This window comes from Narcine bancroftii, chromosome 9 (genome assembly GCF_036971445.1).
Source record: "Narcine bancroftii isolate sNarBan1 chromosome 9, sNarBan1.hap1, whole genome shotgun sequence".
NCBI lineage: Eukaryota > Metazoa > Chordata > Chondrichthyes > Torpediniformes > Narcinidae > Narcine > Narcine bancroftii.
The window spans coordinates 110,357,411-110,382,048 of NC_091477.1; the positions used below are offsets into that span (position 1 = coordinate 110,357,411).

The 24,638-nt window shown below is 39.3% G+C and overlaps 1 protein-coding gene across 8 annotated transcripts in view; it reads right to left on the minus strand.

The window, feature by feature from the left end:
* Nucleotides 1–23,226: 23,226 nt before the first annotated feature.
* The window catches only part of irs1 (insulin receptor substrate 1), a 111,453-nt gene continuing 110,041 nt past the window's right edge, over nt 23,227–24,638 (minus strand). For all 8 annotated transcript variants that reach the window (XR_011344302.1, XR_011344305.1, XR_011344307.1 and 5 more), the window contains one exon: nt 23,227–24,165. Coding sequence is in view for 1 of the 8 variants with exons in the window: in XM_069897287.1 (XP_069753388.1) it covers nt 24,161–24,165 (5 nt within the window). In the remaining 7 variants the exon portion in view is untranslated. The remainder of the gene's footprint in view (nt 24,166–24,638) is intronic.

A 24,638-nucleotide genomic window follows, 5' to 3' on the forward strand; every position in this document is an offset into this window, starting at 1 on the left:
TGGAATAACAAGAAACATACTATTATGGATAGAGCATTGACTGACTGGCAGGAAGCAGAGAATTGGAATACAAGGATCATAGTCTGATTGACTAGTGGTGTTCCTCAGGGGACAGTGTTGGGGCTGCTTCTTTTGATGTTGTATATTAATGATTTTGATTTTGGAATGAATGACTTTGTGTCAAAGTTTGCTGATAATACGAAGGAGGAGCAGGTAGTGTTGAGGAAACAGGGAGGCTGCAGAAGGACCAAGAGAGATGAGAAGAATGGCCAGAGAAGTGACAAATGAAATAGAATGTGGGAAAGTAGAGGAGAGGTATCTCCTTGTTTCTGAGCTCCAGATTTCATGTACAATCTTAACAAAGTCCAGAAGATTGAATGAGACAGACCATTTTGGCAGTGGTGAAGTCAGAGTTGGTGTTAGAACAAATCTAATCAGGGAGGCATTAGGATAACCCTGGAGGGGGGGGGGGAGGGCACAAACTTCCATTTGTGTGCTAGTTTTGTGTGTCGTTCATGGTCGGGTGCAGGGCACAATAACTCATTTGGAGGGGCGCAAATGCCCCACCCCTCCACGACACCGACTCTAACTGGAGTCAAATCAGCATTGCACAAGAATTTATGCAAATAGTGCAATGTAATGGCCCAACTTTCAACATTGAAAGTTGACCTGCTGACCAGAGTATTAAAAATAAACTGGTAAGGAGCCCAATTTCTTTCCAATTTCCTCTTAAAAATGGAAAAGGAAAGTTCTTTGTGGCAATGTCACATTCGAATCTATTGTTTTGTACTGCACCATGTCTCAAATCTGATAAACATATCATCAATTACTTGAAAACAGTTCAATGCTGCAGTAGAATGCACAGGAAGCAAGGCTGTTAATCCTTGGGGCTTTTTTTTGTGATTTTCTCAAAAACGTTGGTGGCCCAAATGTGTAATCAACTCTGTGATCAGGCATTTGAGCTCAATCAATAGAAAATGAGTCTCAGATAAAGATTACCGGTAGATAGAGTCCATGACAGAGTCAGTACAGTGGTGATTTTTAAGTGTGTGAACAGCTTGGGCTGCCACAGAGAGGTCACATTTACTATTGAAAGGAAATTCACAGATTATTCGCATTACTGATTGAAGTGGTCACTGGGTGGTTCACACTTGTGTAGGAACAGGAAGGCAGTTATTAGAGCCAATTGTTTTCCTGAATGCCATTATAACTGAGCAGTAAAGGAAATATTATAGTTTGGCCCTTGTCCAGAAGCCTGGGGCTGGAGTGCATTTAGAACACTAAAAAGGAAGAGCTCTTGCAGTGATCTGACTTTATTTAAGATTTCATTTATTCCTGATTTAGTGAGATGTTTTCCTCAATTCCTTGGGGTTCTGTCAGAAGAGCATTCATTCCTGAAGCCTCTACAACTTTGATTCATTTACATTGGTGTACTAAAGCAGACTAAAATTGTGTTGTCATTCTTGTCTTTTTAATTCTACTCACAGATGATGAGATTCATCTCCTGTTGCAAGCACAATACAGTAATGTACATTTCATCAACCTCCCTCCTGAAATCCATTTCTGAATACTTCAAAGCATACACTGCATTGCATATATATCATATGTAACAGAAGTCAGATGTCTACCCTTTTTTTCTACTATTTGCTAAATTACAACAAGCATTCTGGACATGCTGGTGTCACATTAGGTGACACATTGCATCCAAGACAGATGCAATATCTCTGGCTCTCCGCTCAGCTCTGGATTACCTCAAAAACAACAATTCATACGTACAGCTGCTCTTTATCAACTATAGCTTGGCCTTCAATACCATTATTCCCTCAATGCTGGTCAAGAAGCTACAAACTCTAGGCCTCTGTACCCCTGTCTGCAACTGGATCCTTGACTTTCTCATCAGAAGACCACAGTCAGTACGAATTGGAAACAATGTCTCCTCCTCACTGATCATCAATACGTGCACCCCAAGGATGCATGCTTAGCCCATTGCCCTACTCGTTATAGACTCATGATTGTGCGGCCAGGCACAAATCCAATGCCATCTCCAAGTTTGCCGATGACACCACAGTTGTCAGCAGAATCACAAGGGGCAATGAGGAAGGGTATAAGAGGGAGACAGATCAGCTCGTTGAATGGTGTAACGATAACAACCTTGCGCTCAACGTCAGCAAAACCAAGGAGATGATTGTGGGCTTCAGGAGGAAGGGGAATATGACCCAGTCCTCATCGAGGGCTCAGTAATGGAGAGGGTCAAGAACTTCAAATTCTTGGGTGTCGACATCTACAAGGATCTGTCCTGGAACACCGTGTCGATGCAATTACAAAGAAGGCTGGCCAGCAGCTATGCTTTGTGAGGAGTCTGAGGAGATTCGGTATATCACCAAAAACTCACGCAAATTTCTACAGGTGTACCGTGGAGAGGATTCTGGCTGGTGGCGTCACTGCCTGGTACGGAGGCACCAACTCTCAGGATAAGAATAAACTCCAGAGGGTTGTTAACTCAGCCTGTGACATCACTCTATCGAGGACATCTGCATGAGGCAGTGTCTTAAAAATAGCAGCCTCTATCCCCAAAGACCCCCACCACCCAGGCCATGCCCTCTGCCAAGTACAGAAGCCTAAAGACGAGCACTCAGTGGCACAAAAACAGCTTCTTCCCCGCTGCCATCAGATTCCTGAATAATCAATGAACTATTAATGTTTTTAATATTTTATAGTAATGTCGTAAGATGGTTATAATATGAATGTTTGCCCCGTGACGCTGCTGTAAAACACCAAATTTCATGGCTTGTTCATGACAATAAATCCCGATGTTACTGCAATTCTACTGTGTTCTTTTATTTACTTTTGCCATTAGCCTCGGTAAAACCTCCTTGGCTCTGAGCACAAACAACCTCAACTCTTTGCTTCCTCCTTGGTCCTTACTCTCTATGGTCCCTCTTCCTGGACCCAACACACCAATGGCATCGTGAAGAAAGCACGTCAGCACCTCTACTTCCTCAGGAGTTTACAGAGGTTTAGTATGACCAGAAACCCTGGCAAATTACTATAGATGTGTGGTGGAAAGTGTGCTGACCGGCTGCATCACAATTTGGTATGGGGACACCAATACCCCTGAGTGTAAAGCCCTCCAAAAGGTAGTGGACAGAGCCTGGGACATCACAGGCAAAAACTTTCTCCACTATTTAGTACTTCTACAGGGAACGCTGCCATCAGAGAGCAGTATCAATCATCAAGGATACATACCACCCGGCACACGCTCTGTTCTCGCTGCTGTCATCAGGAAAGAGGTATAGGTGCCACAAGGCTCGCACCACCAGGTTCAGGAACAACTGCTACCTCCATCATCAGACTCCTCATAGACAAACTCAGAGACTCATTTAACGACTCTTTCTTGTGCACTTGATTGATTTTTTAAATTATCTCTGTATTGCACAGTTTTTTTACATTTACTATCTGTTTACAGTTCTTTGTTTGCTTGTTTACACTGTACAGTTTTTTTTTTGCACTACCAATTAGTCGTAATTCTTGCATGTCCCCCAGAAAAAGAATCTCGGGGTTGTATGTGATGTCATGTATGTAATCTGATAATAATTCTGAAATAAATCTGAAATTTTGATGGGCTCACTCAGTCTATGAAACTCAAATTGAAACCAGACGGCTGTGAGTAGCAAATGACCGCTAAAGTTTCTCGTACCATTTAAAGGAATATTATCTTTTACTGTTCGTTTGGTGCTGCAGATTTAAAGATAATTTTCAAAATCCATTAGGAGATTTTATTGGTGAAAATTAATATTTGGGGAAATTTTTGTCTCTGAAAACTGCATCTAAAAGGAGAGGGCACTGCAGTATGCAGGATTCACCAGGGAAAAGGAAATATTGGTCACTGGCATCTTGCTTGGAATTCGTTTTGAACAAGAGGATTAGGACAGTGGTTCTCAACCTTTTTCTTCCCACTCACATACCACCTTAATCTTAAGTACTCCCTTACTAACCATAGAGCACCTATGTCATATGGCTATGAAAAAGGTTGCGAACCACTGGGAATGTGACTCCACACATTCCGCATGTAAACTGTTCTCCCTTCTGCCATCTGATAGGAGGTACCATAGCATTCAGGACCTAACGTCCAGATTGGGCCACAATTTTTCCCCCAAAGTCATCAGACTCCTGAATTTCCAGAACAGATGTGGATAGGATACTGAGGACTGTTACTGCATATGTTTTAAAATTTTAATGTGTTTAAATCTATTCTAACTATTATTTATGTAAATATGCTCCATCATCCTGGAGAAACACTATCTCGTCTTTATCATGCGAGCACAGTATGAACGATAAATAAAGGTGACTTGAAAGGCAGAGAAGTCTATATTAATGCCATCTGGTTGGAGGATGCCCAGTCAGAAGATGAGATGTTGTTCCTATGGTCTCATGTAGAAGTACATGAGACCATAGACAGACATGTTGGCAAGGGAATGGGATGGAGGATTGAAATGGGTGACCACTGGGAGGTGCAGACAGCGCTGAGGTACGGTTGATTTTGATGGTCCAGGGAAAATAATTCATTTCTTAAAAAAAAAACTATGTGCTTTTTCTTTCTGGGTTTACTTTGAGTTAAAGCTAGTGAATCTTGCCCAACATTTGGTGACTCCTGCCCACATTCACCCTTTAAAGCATCGTTTGAAAATATAACTGAGCGGTGGATGTGTGTTTGTTGATGGATTTTTGGGGGGAGGAAACATTTGAAAGACATAAGGGAACACCCTTGCACTGGACTGAACTGGCAGACATGGTTAAAACCCAGAGACATTTTCTTATATTTACAGGAAAAGATTGTTTTTGTGAATTTCTGGTTTACCTCATTATATTTTCTTTTCATATTGGAAAATATCCAACCCCAATCTGGCCAAAAATAATACTAATTCAGCCCAAACTAATAACAAATATTTCAAATACTTTATCCTTTTAGACCGATATTGTAAGAGTCAGGAGAAAATTATCTCGATATTTAGTATTGCAATTTTGAATATCCCTCATAATTATAGTGGCATTACATAAATAGGCCTCGGTTAAGCATCTCCTATCATATTCTACGAACTCTGCATCAAAGGATCTTCACTGCTGTGAGCTTTTTGGGTAGGCTTGAGATTATGAAAGGTGCTATATAAATATAAATCTCCACTAATACTGCTAATATAGTTCAAATACGTGTGCATCTCAACGCAATATTTTTTCCCTTATTTGGATAATGAAGCACATTCTGGTCATGCCGAATAGTGGCAGTTTCAGTTCAGAGTTAAGACCCTTCAACAATGTTCTGTGTTTTATTGTGCAAATTGAGCTGCAACTTCAATCTCCAAAATATATCTTAACTACTACAAGAATGATTCCCCCCATCAGGCAATTCCTATGGCTCTCTGCAATTAAAGTAAATTTCTTGTGGTAGAAATAATAGTGAGGTTATCAGAATCTGATGACTTTCAAGCATACACCAGACTGTAACATCCAATGAGTGGTTATGCAATCATTTGTTAAATTCACTTTTGTGATTTGGACATCATTATAATGGCCAGCATTTAATGCTTATCCTTGAGAAGTTAATGATACATTTGTTCAGGTGTGGGTACTCCCTCAATGCTATTGAGGAGGGAGGATAAAGTTTTAAACTCAATGGAGATGAAAAACTAGCAATATACTTCCAAAGCAGGGTGGACCAGTGACGGGCTCTGTGGTTGCAGGACTTTCCAGCACCAGTCTGTTGGTGACTCAAGGCAAATAATCTCCAGGACCATCCAAAGTACTCCCGGTGAACAACATCTTGGTGTTCTGGTTGCTCAGCTCCTTTGACATCCCAAGTTATAGGGATCAGTTGTATAGTTGGGATTTTATTCCATGGAGGGTCAGAGAATGAGGAGAGATTTGACAGAAGTGTACAAAATTATGAGCAGTACATGCACGGTACATACAAGCAGGCTTTTTCAACGGAGACAACTAGAGGACATGGTTTTAGGGTGAAAGGTGGAAATGTTTGAGGATAACATTATGGGAACTTCTTCACTCAGATGGCAGTGAGAGTGTGGAATGAGTGGTGAATACAGACTTGATTTTGACATTTAAGATAAATTTGGATGGGTGTGTGTATGATCCAGGTGCAGGTCGATGGGACTCGATGGAATAATAGTTTGGCATGGACCAGATAGGCTGAAGGGTCTGTTTTTGTGTTCTATGGGTCTGAGAAAATGTGCAAGTGCTGTTGGTGTAGCCAGGTAATTAACTGCAGGGCATTTTATAGCTGGCACCCAATGCAACCTCTGTGGAGGGAATGTATGTTTAGGTGGGCGATGAGCTTCTAACTAAGTAGGCTGCATCTGTCATGGATGATCACCACGAATCGTGCAGCATTGAAACAAGCCTTTCTGCCCACTGTGTCTGCACAAAACCTCAAATGCCCATTTATATCAATCTTACATTAATCCCATTTTATTCTCCTTTTTCCATCATTTCCTCCCAGATTCTACTACTCATCTACACATTAAGTGCAATTAACCTAACATAAAACATCTGAGAATACGACAGCATCTGGGAAAAATTCACAATCAGTGGGAGCACATGCAAATTCGACTTGGTCAGGATTGAACCTGGGCAGCTGGAACGGTGTAGCAGCAGATGTAGAAACTGTACCAATTGTGCCATTCACATTCGTGGCCATTGAAGACATCCAGGCAAATGAACAGTTTAATTTTCAGTTTTGATTACCATAAAACTATCAGTCCATGATGCAAATCCATTTGGTTAAATGTTCTTTGGAGAGGAATTCTACCATCCTTACCCAGTTTGACCTGTATATGCCATCGAAATGACTGTAAAATGATTGGCATTCAACTGTCCTTTTACATTCATGACAAGTCAAATTTAAAAGGCCTATTCAAAGGTCTAGGGACCCAATGTGGTCCTCATCCTGATGACCACCTTCGTGTGTGCTGTATCAGGCTGTGTATGGAACCCAAGTATGCTGGTACCAAGTGCTGATATGTGTCAAAGTTCTATCTGTTTCAGGTGTTGAAGGATGGGCCTGGCCCCATGCCACATAATGTCCCAGTCAGCTGGACATTTCCACACTACCTAGTCTTTGTGGAATTTTTTTTGTTGTTGCAGACAATCACATTTGAATACATATCCATCAGGAAATGGTCAGCACAGAACATCCGGTAGATACTGAGGGACCAGAAGCTGATGGGTGGTTCCCTGAGCAGACTGTCCAGATCATCTGGCAAAATGGCACTGCTTACTAATAAGCAACAGGACGAGCAGTGAGAGTAGTTTTCCTGGTCACATCCTTCCTCTGTGACAGAAATAATACTTACAACACATATTGTCCCCAAGATGACTGCAGTGGGGTAGAGACAGTCACTCACCTATTTGCAGTATGAAGATTTGCTTAGTGTGTGTGGAGAAGTTTTTGGGTCATTGTCATGGTTCATTCCCCAGCAGCAGCGTGACAGAGGGCTCTCTGATTTACTGGCTTTTCCTGGGGACACACAGAGTCAGACATCCAGAGCTGTTGGAAGATCGTCAACTTGGTGAAAGATGCCTTTTGGTCTTCCCAAAACTTATAGTATTCCAGCACACCAAGATGTTGGTGAGTGAATGCTGAAAACTGACACATTCCAGGCTGCAGAAGGAGGTGCTGAGATATGCAGAGGCTCCCAACATGAGGGCATTGTGGAGAAGGACCACAGTTCAGAGTCCTTCCGTTACTGGGCATTGAGGGACTGAGATTGGAGGGGAAGTCCATCAAACATCAGAGATGAGAGTAACTAATGGTGTTAAACAGAGGACAAAGTGATGGAATTGTATGGGCATAAAATGAAGAATGTGGTCTTTGTATGGTTTTCTTTTGTAAATAATTTATTGTGAATAAAATTTATTTTTTGGGAAAGAAAATATAGTTTAGGGGCCTTCTGCTACTAGAAATTAAAAGGCCGAGATGAATGGGAAGCCCCTCAAACAGCTGAAAGATGCATCATCCCAGGGAGCCACAGTAGAGATAATGAGGCTGATTAGAATAAAGATTGTCCAACACTACAATGTACAGAATCGGAATATATAGGTTAAAAACACCATTCTCAATAGGAGCCGTACATCTCCTCTGGGGTCTACAATGCATTTAAGAGGGATCATGGACTGAAATCATTTAAAAAAATTATGTACCGTAAAACCCATGGTATCCTATGGGGATAGGTGGATGCCCGATAAGTAGATGTTCTGGTTGCTTGAGATTGCGTGTTGCATGGATTGGCAAACTAACCGTGAGGCACATCAATTTTAAACTTCTGTATTTAGCACCTTTTTATTTTCTGCAATTTCTTTTTGTCAATTGCTTGAGGGTCCCTTGTGGATAAATTCCAGATAACAAGGGTTTTACTTTAGTCAGGGGGGCTGTAAATAAAGGCCAAGAATGGCTTAACTAAATGGCAATATGAATATGTAGAATGTCTAACATTAAGAATGTAAAAAGCCTGTGCACTGTTTTCCTTTGTGCGCGTGTGTGTTTTTTTTTAATTTGTGAAAAGATTTATTTTCAAAACACAAAAAATGTTTTAATTACCACCAAACAATTCATTTTGACATTGAAAACTATTTTTAAAAAATACATTGTCTCATTCCTTTGGATTTTTGTTATTGGCAATATATGTTAAAAGATTGAATCATTTAAAAAATTTGTTTCTTTTAACATCAATTTAATTCTATTTTTCCAGATCATAACTAGTAACTCACAACTTACTCCTCTCTGGTCATTTTGCCATTGTCTTTAATCTGTATTTACTGACCTTATTGCCGCTGGAAACAGTTGTTCCTTGATCATCAAAATATGACCCATGACCACCCGAAGATTAACCAAGACTGCCTGAGCTCAATTCACATAGAATGTCAACAATCATGGGAAAGAGGAAATCCCTCTTCCTCTTAGTCTGGGTTGCATTTAAATACAGGTCCCAGAGGTGAAGGGCCAGTGCAATTTTGAAATGAGGTATAAAAAATGTCACATTCTTGAAACCCTTCAATAAAATGCAAAAGAAAAGTGGCACACTTGCTGCAGAGAAATGGATTGGAGGTCAATCCACAGGACCATTAGAGTGGCAGAGAGGATCACTGGAGTCTCCCGGGATTGGTGACTGCGTAAAATCATTCAGGACCTCTTCCACCCTGCACGCAGCATCTTTCCGCTGTTCTCAATGGGGAAGAGATACAGGAGGATCAGAGCCAGCACCACCAGGCTGAGGAACAGCTTGTTCTCACGGGCAGTGAGAATGCTGAACAACCAAAGGAACTGCTCACACTAACCATCCGAGACTCTCATTTGTACAAAAGATCATATATTTATTTATTTGTATATTGTTTGCATGTGTGTTATGACTGGTTGTGTTTTTCACCAAGGACGAGAGAACATTATTTCGTCATGATGTACTTTAGATGTGATTTTTTTTCTCCAGTTCGGTCTTAAAATGTCAGCATAATTAGATGAATAACTTAAAAACACATTTATCTAGGTTTGACACTTAGAATCACGGGGGGGGGGGCACCTTCTAGATTTGAGAGTCATAGGGATCATGTAGCCACAAAGCATGAAAACCGGTCCTTTGCCCAATGTACCCATCCTACCCATGTTGTCCATGGTCCATAGTCCCATTTACCTGCATTTGGCCCATATCCCTCAAGATTTTTCCTATTTGTCTACATTTATTTTAAACATCATATTGTACCTGCCAGCTTCCTCTATTCTGACAAATAAACAATACAATTCATATTCACACTCACCACCGTCGACGTGAAAATGTTGGCCCTCGGGTGGCTTTTTAACCTTTCCTCTCTTACTTTAAACTCATGTCCCCCTAGTTTTGGATCCTCTATTTTGTGACCACTCATCTATGCCCCTCATAATTTCATAATTCGTTACAAGGTCACCCCTCAGCCTTCAACATTCCAGGAAGAATAATCCCAGCTGATTGTGCCTCTACTTGTAACTCAAGCTCTCCCGTCCCAGTAACATCTTTGTGGATTTACTGGAATGAAACCCAAGGACTTGAGAGTTATAATGAAAGCAATAGAAATGATGCACTGTTCAAGTTTGCCACATTATGTGATTATTATCATTGTACATAGAGGCAGGTCATGAACATAATCTCTTTCTCCTTGAATTTTTTTTTAATTTAAATGTACAACACAGTTACAGGACCTTCCAGCCCATAAGTCTGTGCCCCCCACCCACTCCCCTGGCAAAATAAATCAAGTAACATACAACCCCTTACATTTTGAATGGTGGGAGCAAACTGGAGCTCCTGGAGGAAACTCACGTCGAAACGGGAAGAACATACAAACTCCTAGTAGTGCGCGTCGAAAGAACCAAAGACTTGTTGATCCAAACCAAGGCTTTTATTAACTAGAAGACTGGAGCGTATCACAAGTAAGTCGACCAGTCCAGAATGACCTGGTCTGGCTAGGAGCAAACCTTTAAGACCTGCGCTACACTCTCAGCTAATCACAGTCATCCTACACTACCATCTGTACATAGACACATTGGTGATAGAATCTGTACTATCACATTCCTTGCAGGCAGTGCGGGTTTTGAATCCGTGTCGCTGGCATTCTAACTGCTAAGCTAAGCCACCCTGATGAATGCCAGACATACCTTCACAAGGATGGAGATGGGATTGAGCTAAAGTGAAAAAACACACTCCCATCTTCAACCCCTGCCAAACCGAAGACTTACCAACGTCATCTAAAGCAATGAAAGCTACAGACACAAAGTACAAACAAATGAATAGATTTCCATCAAGGAGACCAGTCTCCAGCATGGACTTTCTGACAGTGGCTACTTTCACACACAGCACAGGAACTGCTGTAGATACTGATTGCAGAGGAAGCCCACTATTTACAATCCAAAATTCCCCAATGTTTATAAAACAGCTATAAATTTTGAGTATTTGTTGTTAGATTACAGGGCATTAAGTCTTCTTAACTCACTGGCATTGTGAAGTAGTATAAACACATGTTACTCTATATAACAAAAATTCCAACCTCAGGAAGCTGCATAAACAGTTTTGTAACCTCAGAAAATAAAATAGAAAATTCTGGAAATATTCACTCACCAAGAGAAAGTTGAATCTTGGATTGTGTGTGTACTTCAACAGATCTTGAACTATGTCAGTTGCCAATGGAAGAGGCCCTTTCCCCATATTCCACCAATCAGTTTCCAAGGGTAGGGGAATAAATGGGATAAAATACTTGGTTGGGATGGTGAACTTAAATTCAGTCTCTATGCAGGAGATTCCACCTCAATAGATACTAGAGTAAACACAGTTTATTGCGAGTGAACCAAGCAGTTACACATCCAGTCCTCTGTTGAAGACTTTTAAATTGTGTGACAAATACCATTATATGACTGTAAGTAACTTCCAAGAACTATCTTTGAATTGGCAGCTATAAGCACTTGATGTCAACAGGAAACAGAACCCTGAAAGTATGCGCTAACCAGCATACATAATGCAGTATATGTGCAAGGTGGTACAAAGTACAGTTACACTTGTAATAAGCAGTGAAATTACATAGGATTCTCTCCAGTGAAAAGTTGTTCAACTGCTAAAAATCTGAAGTAAAAATACAAAAAAGTAATGATACTTAAGTGCACAATCATATCGAAATCTTAAAAAAGGTGTGTAACTATTTTAGAAAATAAAAGTGATGCAAAATTTGAAATAAATGTTCATGTGTACCTTAACCTGGATTTTATTTGACAATAATGGGGCAGCACATATCGCGCAGTGATTAGTGCAATGCTATTACAGCACCAGCGACCCATGTTCGAACCCGGCACTGTCTGTAAGGAGTTTGCATGTTCTTCTCAAATCTGCGTGGATTTCCTCTAGGTGCTCCGGTTTCCTCCCACCTTTCAAAATCGTACCAGCTTTGTAGGTTAATTGGATATTTGGGTGGCATGGGCTCATGGGCCAAAGGCCTTGATATCGTGTCTAAATTTAAATGAACAGTCATTATTACGCAGAACTTGAGCAATATCACCCAGTGCCCAAACCTGTTCAATGAAATGTGGAAAATACTTCAAAAATCATATGCCAGTCTTTGCTGATGAACAATGTAATTCACAAATTGCTGTTCATCCATTGACTTACTGAACAAAAAACATTGATGCTGTTGAATTAAGGAAGTAGATGTTTAACAATATAATGAATAACTATTATTATTAAACACATTCTCTCATCAAGGATGAATAACATACTTTTGTAATTTAATTAGTTTGAAGGTTTCAATTGAAAATAAATATTTACATTTACTTACCTGTAGTTTCTTTCACTCTCTTTTAATCTCATCTTTCTCACTTGGTTTTCTTTGCCCACCTCCTGGCAGGTCTTAAAGGGTTGCTCCTAGCCAGACCTGGTCATTCTGGACTGGTCGACCTACTTGTGATATGCTCCAGTCTTTTAGTTAATAAAAGCCTTGCCACCTACTGGCAGGTCTTAAAGGATTACTCCTAGCCAGACCAGGTCATTCTGGACTGGTCGACCTACTTGTGATACGCTCCAGTCTTTTAGTTAATAAAAGCCTTGGTTTGGATCAACAAGTCTTTGGTTCTTTCGACGCGCACCACAAGGAGTTTGTATGTTCTTCCCGTTTCTACGCGAGTTTCCTCCAGGAGCTCCAGTTTGCTCCCACCATTCAAAATGTATGGGGAATTTGTCAGGGGTTGTAGGTTACATCATTTTATCCAAGTCTATTTTTACTGGGCCTCTGAATGATGGCAACAAGGGGAAAAACCTCCCTCTACCTCCTCCATTTTCCTATAGTGGCCATGCTGTCATTGCATTATACCCTGTGGAGCTCGCCCTACCAGCCCCTCAAAGCCCAACAAACTTCCTCAGCTCTGACAGCTGCATCATTCCATTCTGTGATTAATTCTCTCCTGATTCACTCTTAAGGCACCATTTATAAATCCTTTCAGAGATTTCCCCAATCTTCTCCAGCCCTGGATATGAACCAACATTCAACTCTCTTGCAAGAATGGGGGCCTTTGTATTTCTTCCAATGTTTCGATAACTTTTCAAACTTCCAAAATTCTTCTCTTTAAATAAACTCTAAGCAATCCTCTCTAAATACGTTAGGTCAGCAGCATTAGCCTTAAACCCCAGCTCAAGCTGCTTCACTCTTAACATGTTCACAGAAGAAGAACACGAACACTACCCAAAGTTGTTTCAAAAGCCCTCTCATAAATGGAAATAATTCCCATTTTACACCCAATATCAATTTTATTTTGCGGAGCAAATTCCCATCCCAATTTATACTTTGTATAAATTTGCAACGTATACTTTAGTGTTAAATAAGGCTGTGTTTTGTGTATCGTTTCCCTGTTTTGAGCATCAATGTATCAAGTGCTTAACTTGAGCAATATTTGCTGCATTGACACCTTTTATTACTCCTAACATTAATTCCTAAATGAATGTTGAACAGCCCGAAGGGTGTTGAGTACAACCTAAAAAGTCATTTCATGTTCTCCACATTCTGCCCAAGAGAATTTTGGAAATGCTTTTTAATATCCAGTTTTCCTAATATTTTTATAGTACACAGAAAAAAAGGTGGAGGAACTTAGCAGATTTCACATCATCCATAAGAGGTAAAGACATTTAACCAACGTTTTGGGCCTGACCCCTTCTTCAAGGTATGAACAAAAAAAGACAGACAGGGGCTTGAAAAGAAAAAGGCTGAGAGAGGATAAGCACAGGCCAACAGACAACAGATAGGAAGACAAGAGAGGAAAGGTAAAAATTGATCAGGAGAGGGGTGTGGCTCTGTGAGCCGGGGAAAAGGAGACAGATGGAGAGGGAGGGAATGAGAGAGGGAGAGACCTATAGAAAAGAAGACAGAGGGAAAGAGAGATGGTTGAGGGATGCTAACAGAAACTGATGAAGACAATGCTAATGCCATCCAATTGGAGGGTGCCCAGTTGGAACATGAAGTGTTGTTCCTCCAGTTTTCAGGTGGTCTCACTCAGGGAGTGCACGGGATGATGGACAGACATGTTAGCATGGGAAGGGGGTGAGGAATTGAAATGGGTTGCCTCTGGAAGATCCCTGCTATTGCGGCGGACAGATCCAAGGTACTCAGCAAAATGATCTCCCAGACTGTGTCTAGTCACTCTGATGCAGAAGTGACCATTCAGGAGCACTGCATCGGCAAATACAAATTCACAAGTGAAGTGTTCCTTCACCTGGAAGGTTCGCCCAGGGCTCTGAACGGTGGTGAGCAAGGTGGTGTGAGTGCAAGTGTAGCACTTCCTGCAGTCACAGGTGTGGGTACCAAGGAGGAAATTAGTAGGAACATATGTGTGGACAAGGACATCATGGAGGGAGTGGACCCTGTGGAAAGTGGAGAAGGAGAAAGTGTACTTGGTAGTGGGACCACACTGTAAGTGGCAGAGGATGATATGTTGGATGCAGGGGTTGGTGGGGCAGCAGACAAGGGCAAGGGGAACTCTGCCCCCATTGTGCATGGGTTCGAGGTGGCTAGGTCAGATGTGTGGGTGAAGGTGGAGGGTCGAGTTGATAGTAGGAGAGGGAAAGTCACTTATTTTTTTTGAAGAATGACACCTTAGATGATCATGCGTGGAAGACTTTATCCTGAGAATAAACACGGCAGAGAAGGAGGAACTGCAAAAAAGGAATGGAATCTTTGACTTGGAGGAAGTGAGTCAAAGAAGTTATTGAGGGTGAGGACAAGAAGTTCTGCCAGCAAGAGGAGGGTGGTGATGGTGGAGTGGGACTGGTCCGAGTCCTTTGTCGAGGATAAGTGGTATTATCACTGCTTTCACATTTATGGAACTAGATCTCTTTCCTTTCAATAGATTCCAGTCTCACTTTTGAATGGTTCATTACTATTTTTTTTAACCTATATTCCTTTTCTTTTTAAGATAATTTCATTATTAAACTCTGCGTCCATGCGCAGTAAAGAACAGTTGGGTTGAAAATGGTTTGCTTGGTTTTCTGTGCATTCTGAGAACAAACCACAATTTTTCGGACCCATCTTATCAAAGCAGGCAAAGATCATTCTCATCATAGGACAGCAGTAGATAAGAGTCTGCTTTAAATTTGCTTCCAAATTCAAGCAACATGTAAAACCACCTGAAGGCACCCACTGACCTTCAAATGACCAGTGCCTGCCAAATAGTCGCAGCATTGAAAGAGCAGCTGTAGAGGAGATTCATCAAAACAAATCAACTCTGACAGAGAACCCATAACTCAATTACTCTGAGCTGGAAATCTCCCACAGTTGAGTAAAGGGACAAATAAAGATGCACAGGACACACACATAACTATATTCACTGCTCTTTCATTCCTGATTGCAGTATCACTGCATTCTCGATGACAGCACAATTTCAGAAATTAGTTACATAAGATTTAGCACTTTGCGCATTATAAAATCTCACTGTATAACAACAATTTAGTGTTCCGCATCACTATTTTTAGATTACAGCTCAAATTCACAAAGCCACTCCTCAAACTCCATTCTTCTTAAGTAATAAAAAAAAACGAGTTGCACTGAGACAAATGGAAAAGACTTTTGGGATCCTTTTTACTATTCCCATGAATAAGGATTGTAGTTAGCTTGATGTGCCTTGTCTTTAACCAAGGCAGTGTCTGAAAAATTTAATATCAATCTGTTTCCCATCATGTAACATCTGCACAAAAGGACACACTGTAACTATTTAAGTCTAAATGTTAAAGAGTCTGAGAAATGAGCAAACAGAAAGGGCCCTTGGGTGTCCAAAGCTGTCTGGGAGGAAAGTGCAACATTTACAGCTTTCAACATGTTTTACTTGGGTCCAACCTTTTAATCTCCAAGATATGGACAAGCAAATATTTCTGACAGTTTTCAGAGCCACCATTTTGTATAATGAGAGGATTTACCATGTTAAAAGTAATGACAAGTAATGTCCAAAAATTGCACGAGAACAAGATTAAGGCTTCTCCAACTTGATTTCAAATTCAGCTACTATTTATCAGAAGCCTTCTGTCTCAGAACCGAAATTGGAAGGCAAGTTCTGAAAGCAAGCATGAGAATGTATTTAGGATGGGTAATTTAGGATGGGTAATTTCACATTGGGAAAATATTCTTCACTCTCTTAGTTGCACTTGCAGTTTTTATTGCCCAGCTACAGGAAAGGGTACTGAACGATACACAAGGATGTAACCAGAACTGTGGAGTTTTGAATTATGAGGAGACACATGGATAGATTGGGTCTTTACTCCCTGGAGCATAGAAAGCTGAGGCATGACCCTATAGAGGTATATAAAATCAAGAGGGGCATAGTCTTTCCCCAGTGTAGGGGAAGCTAAATCTGCAAGGCATGAGAGGGGGAAATAATTAAAAGGATCCTGAAGGGCACTCACTTCAGAGGGTGCAGGGTACATGAAAGAAGCTGTAGAAGCGAGTACAATTGTATTGTTTATGACATTTGGACATAGACATGGATAGGACAGGATTATGGGCCAAAATGCCTTTCAGGGAAGTAAGTCTACCATCCTTTTATAACCAAAAACTGCAACTATTGGAGTTCTGAAAGAGAAAAAAAACTGGAAGAATTCGGCTGGTTGGCAACAGCTGTGGAGGGAGAAACAAAATGAATGCTTCCTGTCAATGGTCTTTCATCAGAACAGGATCTTTTTCTCTCTCCATAGATACTGCCTGAATTGCTGGGAACATTCAGCATTTACTGTTTGTACCTCAATCTAACATCCATAGATTGTGACTCAAAACCCATGCATGCATCTCTCAACTAATTCCTCCATTCAGGGGCAATTAGAAATAGATAATAAATATTAGTGATGCCTTCTTGTGAATAAACAACTAACTACAAGAACCCAATGACTCTCCCTATCCATCCCCTAATAATTAAGATACTGGATTGTTATTAAAAACCTATCTGGTTCACCAACGTCCTTCAGATGAAACAAAATCTGCCATTAATACTCAACCTGTGATTCCCAATTGCTAACTCATGATCGAGCACTCTGTTTCAAGGGGAAATAGGGACAGGTTGGGGTGGGGGTGGAGAGAAGTGCTGGTTCTGCCTGTGCGTCATCATTCCACGAATGAATAAAAATGTTTGTAATATCATGCATTACCTATCCTATCCATGTTCAATGCCCAAATGTCGTAAATGATACAATTTTTACAGAACCCTTTTATAACACCCACAGCACTGCTAGCGTCTCAACCTTAGTTTCAGCTCCTCGCAGAATTTTCCTGCATTAATCCATACTATCTCCCCATGAGCTAATAAACTTTAGCTGTTGCTCTACATTGAGAATGGAACAAAACTCCCAATATAAAACATACTATTCTATTGTTCACAGGATTTTATTTTATTTTTACTTACCATCTCTCGAGCACACTCCAGCTCTACAACTTCTTACCACCCTGATCCAGCTTTGGAGACCCCTCAAAATCTCACTTGCTAGTCCTTCTTCCTTAAAAAAAACACTTCCAAAGGCTACCTCTCATCACATTACACATCTGTAAAGTGTTTTTGGATACTATTGCCCTGCAAAAGGAACAATATAAAACAGAATTGCTTTTGAGAATTGTGTTTTCCAGATAAAAGTGAAGTATACAGTATACTCATTTTTATATTCTCATTTGCAATGTACAACTAAAACGCTGACAGATCTAATCTTAACAAGTAATGCACAAAAGCAGACCAAATTATCTGAGACTGCACCAGGATATTGTGCACAGTCGCAATGCTAAACAGATATAGGTTTAAGCAGAGAGAGGAAAGATTCAAAACAGGGCCTGAGTGGTAGGTTTTTTCCCTCCATATAGAGGGTGGTGGGTATATGGATTTACCTGCCAGAGGTGTGGTAGAAGCAAGTACAATTGTTTAAAAGACGCTTGAACATGTTCATTGATCAAAAAGATTTAGAGGGATATGGATTAAATACAGAGAAATAGACTAGTGCAAGAAGCAACCTTTGTTGACATGGAGATTTAGGCCAAAGGCTGTTTCCATACTGTATATAGCTTTGTGACTCTAAGCCAGTGGTTCTCAACCTTTTTCCTTCCACTCACATATTCCCTATGCCATAGGTGCTCTGTGATTAGTAAGAGATTGCTTAAGGTGGTATGTGGGTAGAAAGAGAAAGTTTGAAAACCACTGTTTTAATTATACCTCATTGACTCATTATGTGCATGGTTTCATAACTCCAAAGGAAAAGGGCCAATGACAATTTTTCTCAAGAAAAATATTTCCGTAACAATTGGGTCTAGAGCAGTGATTCTCAACCTTCCCTTCCCACTCACATACCACCTTCAGCAATCCCTTACTTTTCACAGAGCCCTTATGGCACAGGGATTACTGAAAGTGGTATGTGAGTGGAAAGTAAAAGGTTGAGAACCATAATTCTAATAGTTCTCTCAACAAAAAAAGGAACCCATTAGTCTGAAAAATATGAATAATATTCTCCAGGGAGTTGTCCTAATAGGAGCTTGGTCTATCACTAGTTAATTGTTTTTGATTTATACATGTAGCTGAAGAGGAAACTTAACACATAAAAATACAAACACAAATTTGAAATGGTATTTTCAACTTGTCATGTTGTCATTTTAAAAATAAAAACATATTGGGAATGAGTACAGTATTTAGATCTTGTTTACTGGTCCTGTGCAGTTCAGCCTCCAGCTTCACCAATTACTATCAATAAGAATACTGTAGCTGAAAGTAGAATTTGAATAGATCAAGTCACTTCCTTCACAGCACACTGGGAATGACAAGGATCAGCATCCTTGTCAATGTTGCAAACTGTGAAATGTCTTATCTGATCTTATGATAACCAATTATTCCCTGATAATTTAGAAAATACAAGGCATCTATCATCCATCTGTCTTGTCAAACACAGTCTAAACCATTCCTAGTCTTGCTGTTAAACCAGACACTGAAGTTCTCTTAAAAGAATATGCCCTGCTGCAATTATACAATATTCAATTTAGTAATATGCTTACATATTACTAAGTTAGAGCCCCTTGCACCCAACTCTATGATCTTTTAGCAGAGTCCTTTAGTCTCTGAACAGGGCACAGACGATAACAAATGTATCCAATTATTGTCCTACTGCAGTTAATAAGCTTTCTTTGTTCTGTTATGCACCCAGAGGACCCCAAAACCCAGCAACAATAGAAATTCACCAAGACAAATGGTTACTTAAAAAGTCATTTTTAGATTTATTTACACACAAAAACAGGATCAAATTTTAACTTATTTCTATTAACTTAACCCCCTTCTAATTCTAAGCACACATGTTTGCAATGTGTAGAAGTTCAGAAAAGTCCATTCTCACTTCTCATTCCTCCAAGTTCACCGGTATCAGGCAATTCTTATACTGTGCTCAGAATTGAACATTTATGAATTTCACCAGGCTTTGGTACTTGAAAGGTAAATGGTGATCACTCAGGAAAGTTCTTGTTGGTTTTCAGAGAGAGGTTTGTTGCTTGTTGGACACCCACAACTGATTCCTTCTGATCAGCCACTTCAGTGTCTTGCCAAAGAAACTTGCCCCATCAGGGATTACCAGATGATAACCTCTTTCTTTCAGTTCATCTCAGAGTTCCTTTTCTGTTTCCCTTATTTCAAGTGAAACATTATACAGCCAGCCATCTCCTCATGTATGGACCACAAGGGTTTTGACTAGACTGAACTAAGAACTCAAAACCCATCTTCAAAATGGGGTTTTTCCACAAGCTTGCCAGCTTGTCATTTTCCAGTCCCAGCTGCTGAACTGTAGAACAATTCTCTCCCCCCAGCCCCCCCCATCTCTCTCTGAGAAAACCCTTTTTGACTCTCTGCTTGCAAAACCACATGGCCTTCCTTAGAACAGCAAACTGCCCTCAGACTGCGGCACTGGACCCAGTCTTCTGAGTTCATTCATCTGTTGCTTTCCAAAACAATAATCCATTACTCCACAGTGATAAAGAGAAAGAACATTTTGGTCTATAGGAAGATGCCAATAAACTAGTTAGTTTTCAGTAATAAAAAATAAAAAGTAATAAAATGTTTCCAGCAACTATGATTTTTAATTTCCAGCATTTAAGAAGTACTTGTTGTGCACTTGAAAATCAAGACAATGAACAGGGAGGGTCGGGGAGCCAGCATTACTCTAAAGCCCATTTTTGTCTAGCATGAACAGAAGGGTTTCCCCTTATTTTACAGTAACTCAACTTGGATGCCTTCTACTGTGTTTTCTTATTTGTCCTTTCCTTTGTTATGAAAGTACTTAAAATACCTCCAAGGCCCCAGATAAATCCTGCTTAGCAATCCAGTGAAAGAAGCAATAGCTAGAATTCTACTTCATCCTTGGAGATAGCTATTCAGAACTGCTTATAAAACACAACCTCGACATTCTTTGAAGCCAATTATTATAGTTAAGTGTAATAAAATCTCTACATTAGAGGCAAATCTAGCTATTTTACCAGAGTGTTGACTTTGTGACCTTTAAAAGTCACAAATACCATCAGTCTGATGTCTTATCTTGCTAAACATTTTAGAGTTGTAAGTAAACTGAGCTTGGGAGAGTTTCAATTCAAACTTAGTGGGTAATTTCACAGCCTAAAACTACCAAAGGCACAGCATTGATCAAGCCTGACTGACTAGATAGATTTGCCCTTTAAACCCATTATTTAATTCGGCTTTAGAAATGCTAGCAATCAGCTGATATCTCAGGAATCACTAGAGCTGGAAGTGTCCATCAGATGTCTCTTTATGCAAATATATTTTGTTGTAGTATATATTGAATCCTGACTGATCAATTCCATCTATTTTATCACTTCTTTATCAATTTATTTATCAATTAAATTTGCAGAAGAGTGAAATATTCATTTTGAATTCTTCCTGTTCTTTAGATTCCACTTATTACTTTTAAAATAGTTAAAAATCAATTTAACTATCTAGGTATTACCCTTACCAAGAAATTTAGTAATTTGTTTAAAGAAAACTCTCTTACCCTAATGAATAACGTCAAGAAATCCTTGACAGCGGTCCCCTCTTTCGAGGACATTAATTGGACACATCAATATTATCAAGATGAATATCCTACCTAAACGTTTATACATTTTTTAAAGCTGTACTGGTTTTTGTTCCCAAATCCTTTTTTGATTTAAAATAAGTCCCCCCACCCATCTTTAAAAAAAATTTCTCTTCAAAATATTAAGAAGAATGGAGGCTTGATATTACCTACCCAGCTTTAGGTTTTATTTTTGGGTAGCCAATATTAGATGTTATTTTTTTGGCTTCATCATAAGGGACAATCTACATGCTTTAAGATGGATTAATTTAGAAATTAAATCTACTAAAAAGTATTCTCTTCCTTCGATACCTTTTTCGGCTTCCAAATGATAATTTTTTTTTCTCGAAGCGCTGCAGAGAGGAGGTGGGGGGGGGGGGGGGGGGCAGAGCCTTAACTGATAATTTTGTTATCAGATACATATTGAGAATTTGGTTTCAATTCGGGAAACATTTTTAGGTACCATTATTAATTAGTCCTATTTGAGGTAATTCCTTCTTCTTACTATCAAAGGTCAAATTTAGGTATTTAATCCTTTTTAGATTCCTTTATTGACCAAAATCTTGCTTCTTTTGAATAATTATCCACCAATTTATAATACCAAAACATCACTTTTTTGATGTTTACATTTAGGAACTTCTTGAATTCTTTAATTTTTGAGGCTCCGTCAAGACCTGGAACCTAATGATAGGGAAGGTTTACAATTTCAAACCTGATCATAAAAGCATGTTATCAATCCTTTATGAACTACTTTAGAGCTAGGGATAATTCCCTGGACAGATTTTAAAAAAAACTATGGGAACAAGATTTTCAACAGTTAATTTCTGAAACTGCAGAGGACTCTGTTTTGGAGAGATTGCATTCATCCTCTCTGACTTGGACACTCGTTATTACAATTTAAGGTAGCACCTGGCCCACTTTTCCCAAAGACCAATTGACTAAATTCTATTCTAATTTTTCTTTTAAATGTAATAGATGAAGAAGGTTCACTATATCATATGTTCTGGTTATGTCCTTCTCCTCTTTCCAATTTTTGGGAAAGTGTTTTTAGTTCTTGCATTACTTTGACTCCAAATCCTTTTCTTGCCTTTTTTGGAATAAGTGGGCCAACAGGTCTGATATTGACTGCTTCACAATCTCATGTAGTTGCCCTTGCTTCCCTTATTGCTAGAAGGGCCATTTTAATGAGATGGAAAGATGCTGTCCCTCCCACTCAATGCTTGTCTGAAATGGTGGCATGCTTGACTTTGGAAAAAATTAGATGTTCCACTACTGAAATTAATCTTAATTTTGTTTCTTCATAGGGTTCTTTTCTTATTTTCAAAATTTGTAAGATTAATTTTTTTTTTTTTTACCCCATTTATTTCCTTTTTATTATCAGGTAGTGGACTGCTTAGCCTCTTATGGGAGGGGGTTGATACTTAGTATAGTGGGCTTTTTTAGGTTTTATTTTACTTTTTCTCAATGTAACACAGGTCTCAACATCATTTTTATAATCATGTGATTTATTAATACTTTTATTATTATGTATCTATGTAACATTTATTTGATGAGACCAATAAAAATATTGAAAAGAGAGGCATTTATTTGGAGACAACCTAATGTGGAACAGATCTCACAAGTACAAGAGGATATTGTTCCAAAAAGGGGCAGATTTTAAAATCACTGTCCTAGTGTAAAACGGGCACTGCAGATCATTCAATTACCATTTCAACAAAATTGAGAAAAGGCAGGCAGTTTCTAGAAATAGGTACAGAGTCTATAGAGTACAAGGCCAAAATAGCAAGTTACATAATGAACTCCATTTTTTGGGCATTAATTTACTTTGACCTGCTTTTGACCAGAGTTAAATATCTAAGTAAGACCACAAAATGGAAATTAAATTTTTAAATCAATCTTATTTCCATAACATGCCTCTGTACTGCCCAAATAAACATTTCCTCCTGTTCCAAAGCTTATTTTTGCATCCTATTCCAAACACTTTAAGAACGTTTAAGCATTAAGAAGCCACAATCTTTACAAATAAAGCATTTTGTCTATTTTTTTTGGTGATGAGCAAGGAATCAGACTGTCATTTAATTAAATCACCAGCAGGACAAAAAAGTGCATCATTTTCTCATTTATTACTTACAGGGAGTTGGGGGAAGGGGGAAATCAGTCTCCAGAAATTACAAACATACTGCCCATCTCAGGGCAGCTCATGGATGTATACATTGCCCAGGTACATAATATATACATAAAGAAAAGGAAGACTAAATGTGATTGTTTTTTGAATTCCATTGATGTGCAGTACACACCCATAAACGTACATACGTACGTGTGCGCGCGCGTACTTTAACCATATCAGTGAAAGGGACTGTTCACCAAGGCCTGTACTTCAGTATTGTTATGTAAAAACAATTTGTATCCAAGAACAGAATCGTTTTCTATTCTCACTGAGTATATTCACAAGTTTTAAACAAAATTTCTCTATTTATATTTAGAACTGTATTTTACTTCCAGGCGCATCAATAATGGATGTGCATCAGGAAAAAAAGTTACTTTCAGTTCAAAAAAGTATCAGTATAAAGGAAGCAAAAATGTTAAATATTATTCTGTATTTTCCAAACATTAGCAACTTTTTAAAAATCAATACTTCTCTATACTTAATAATTTACAGTGAAAACCTTAAATGTTTATCAGCAGCACGTGAAAGTCCAGGCATCTGAGTTGCATTTGCTGAGTTTTTCCGCTTCTTTTTACTGAGATTATTGAAATAGAATGTGCTGTTGAGGAAATTGAGGCAGATTCGCTGTAGAGCCTGTGTCATAATGCACATTGTGCACCTCACAGATACACATAGGCATAAGGACACACACAATGACGAACATGCAATCCAGTCGGAAAACTATGTCCTGAGGTTTCTGGCAGCAAACTGGAGTGATTTTGATGTGTCGTACCATAATTTAGGTGAAAGTGAGGTCCTAGTTGTACTGTACAAATTATTCGAAGCCTGGGGCATCGTTAAGTCCATGTAAGGCTTGCCAAAAGCTAAGATGTCATTCTGGAAAAGAAAAAGAAAGCAAATTAGGATTTTCTTGTTGAATCAATTCAGTCATAGGAAATGCAATATAGCCAATTCATATGCACATTTACTTTACAAAGCTTAAAGGTAGTACTGTACAAATACAAAGAAAAATATCTTTTTAATCTTATCCTTTGGATTCCTATAACATCAGTAACTGAATCTCACCATTTCTTTATAACACAATATACAATGCCATTTTATAATGTAACCAAACATGCACAAATGCAAAGAATGGAACATGCCCAAATTTGGAAGGAAGGCACGACATCCCAGTCTACAATCGCACATACAAGTTTTCCTAACTTGAAGGTGCAGAGGACTTAATCATCTCCATGTCAATCTACAGGCAACTTCCAATGCAACACTGCACCAGGTTGCAATTGCAATGCCAACACATTAAAATGAATTGACAAAAAAAGTAATTCTGCTTTAATCCCATCTTTGAATAC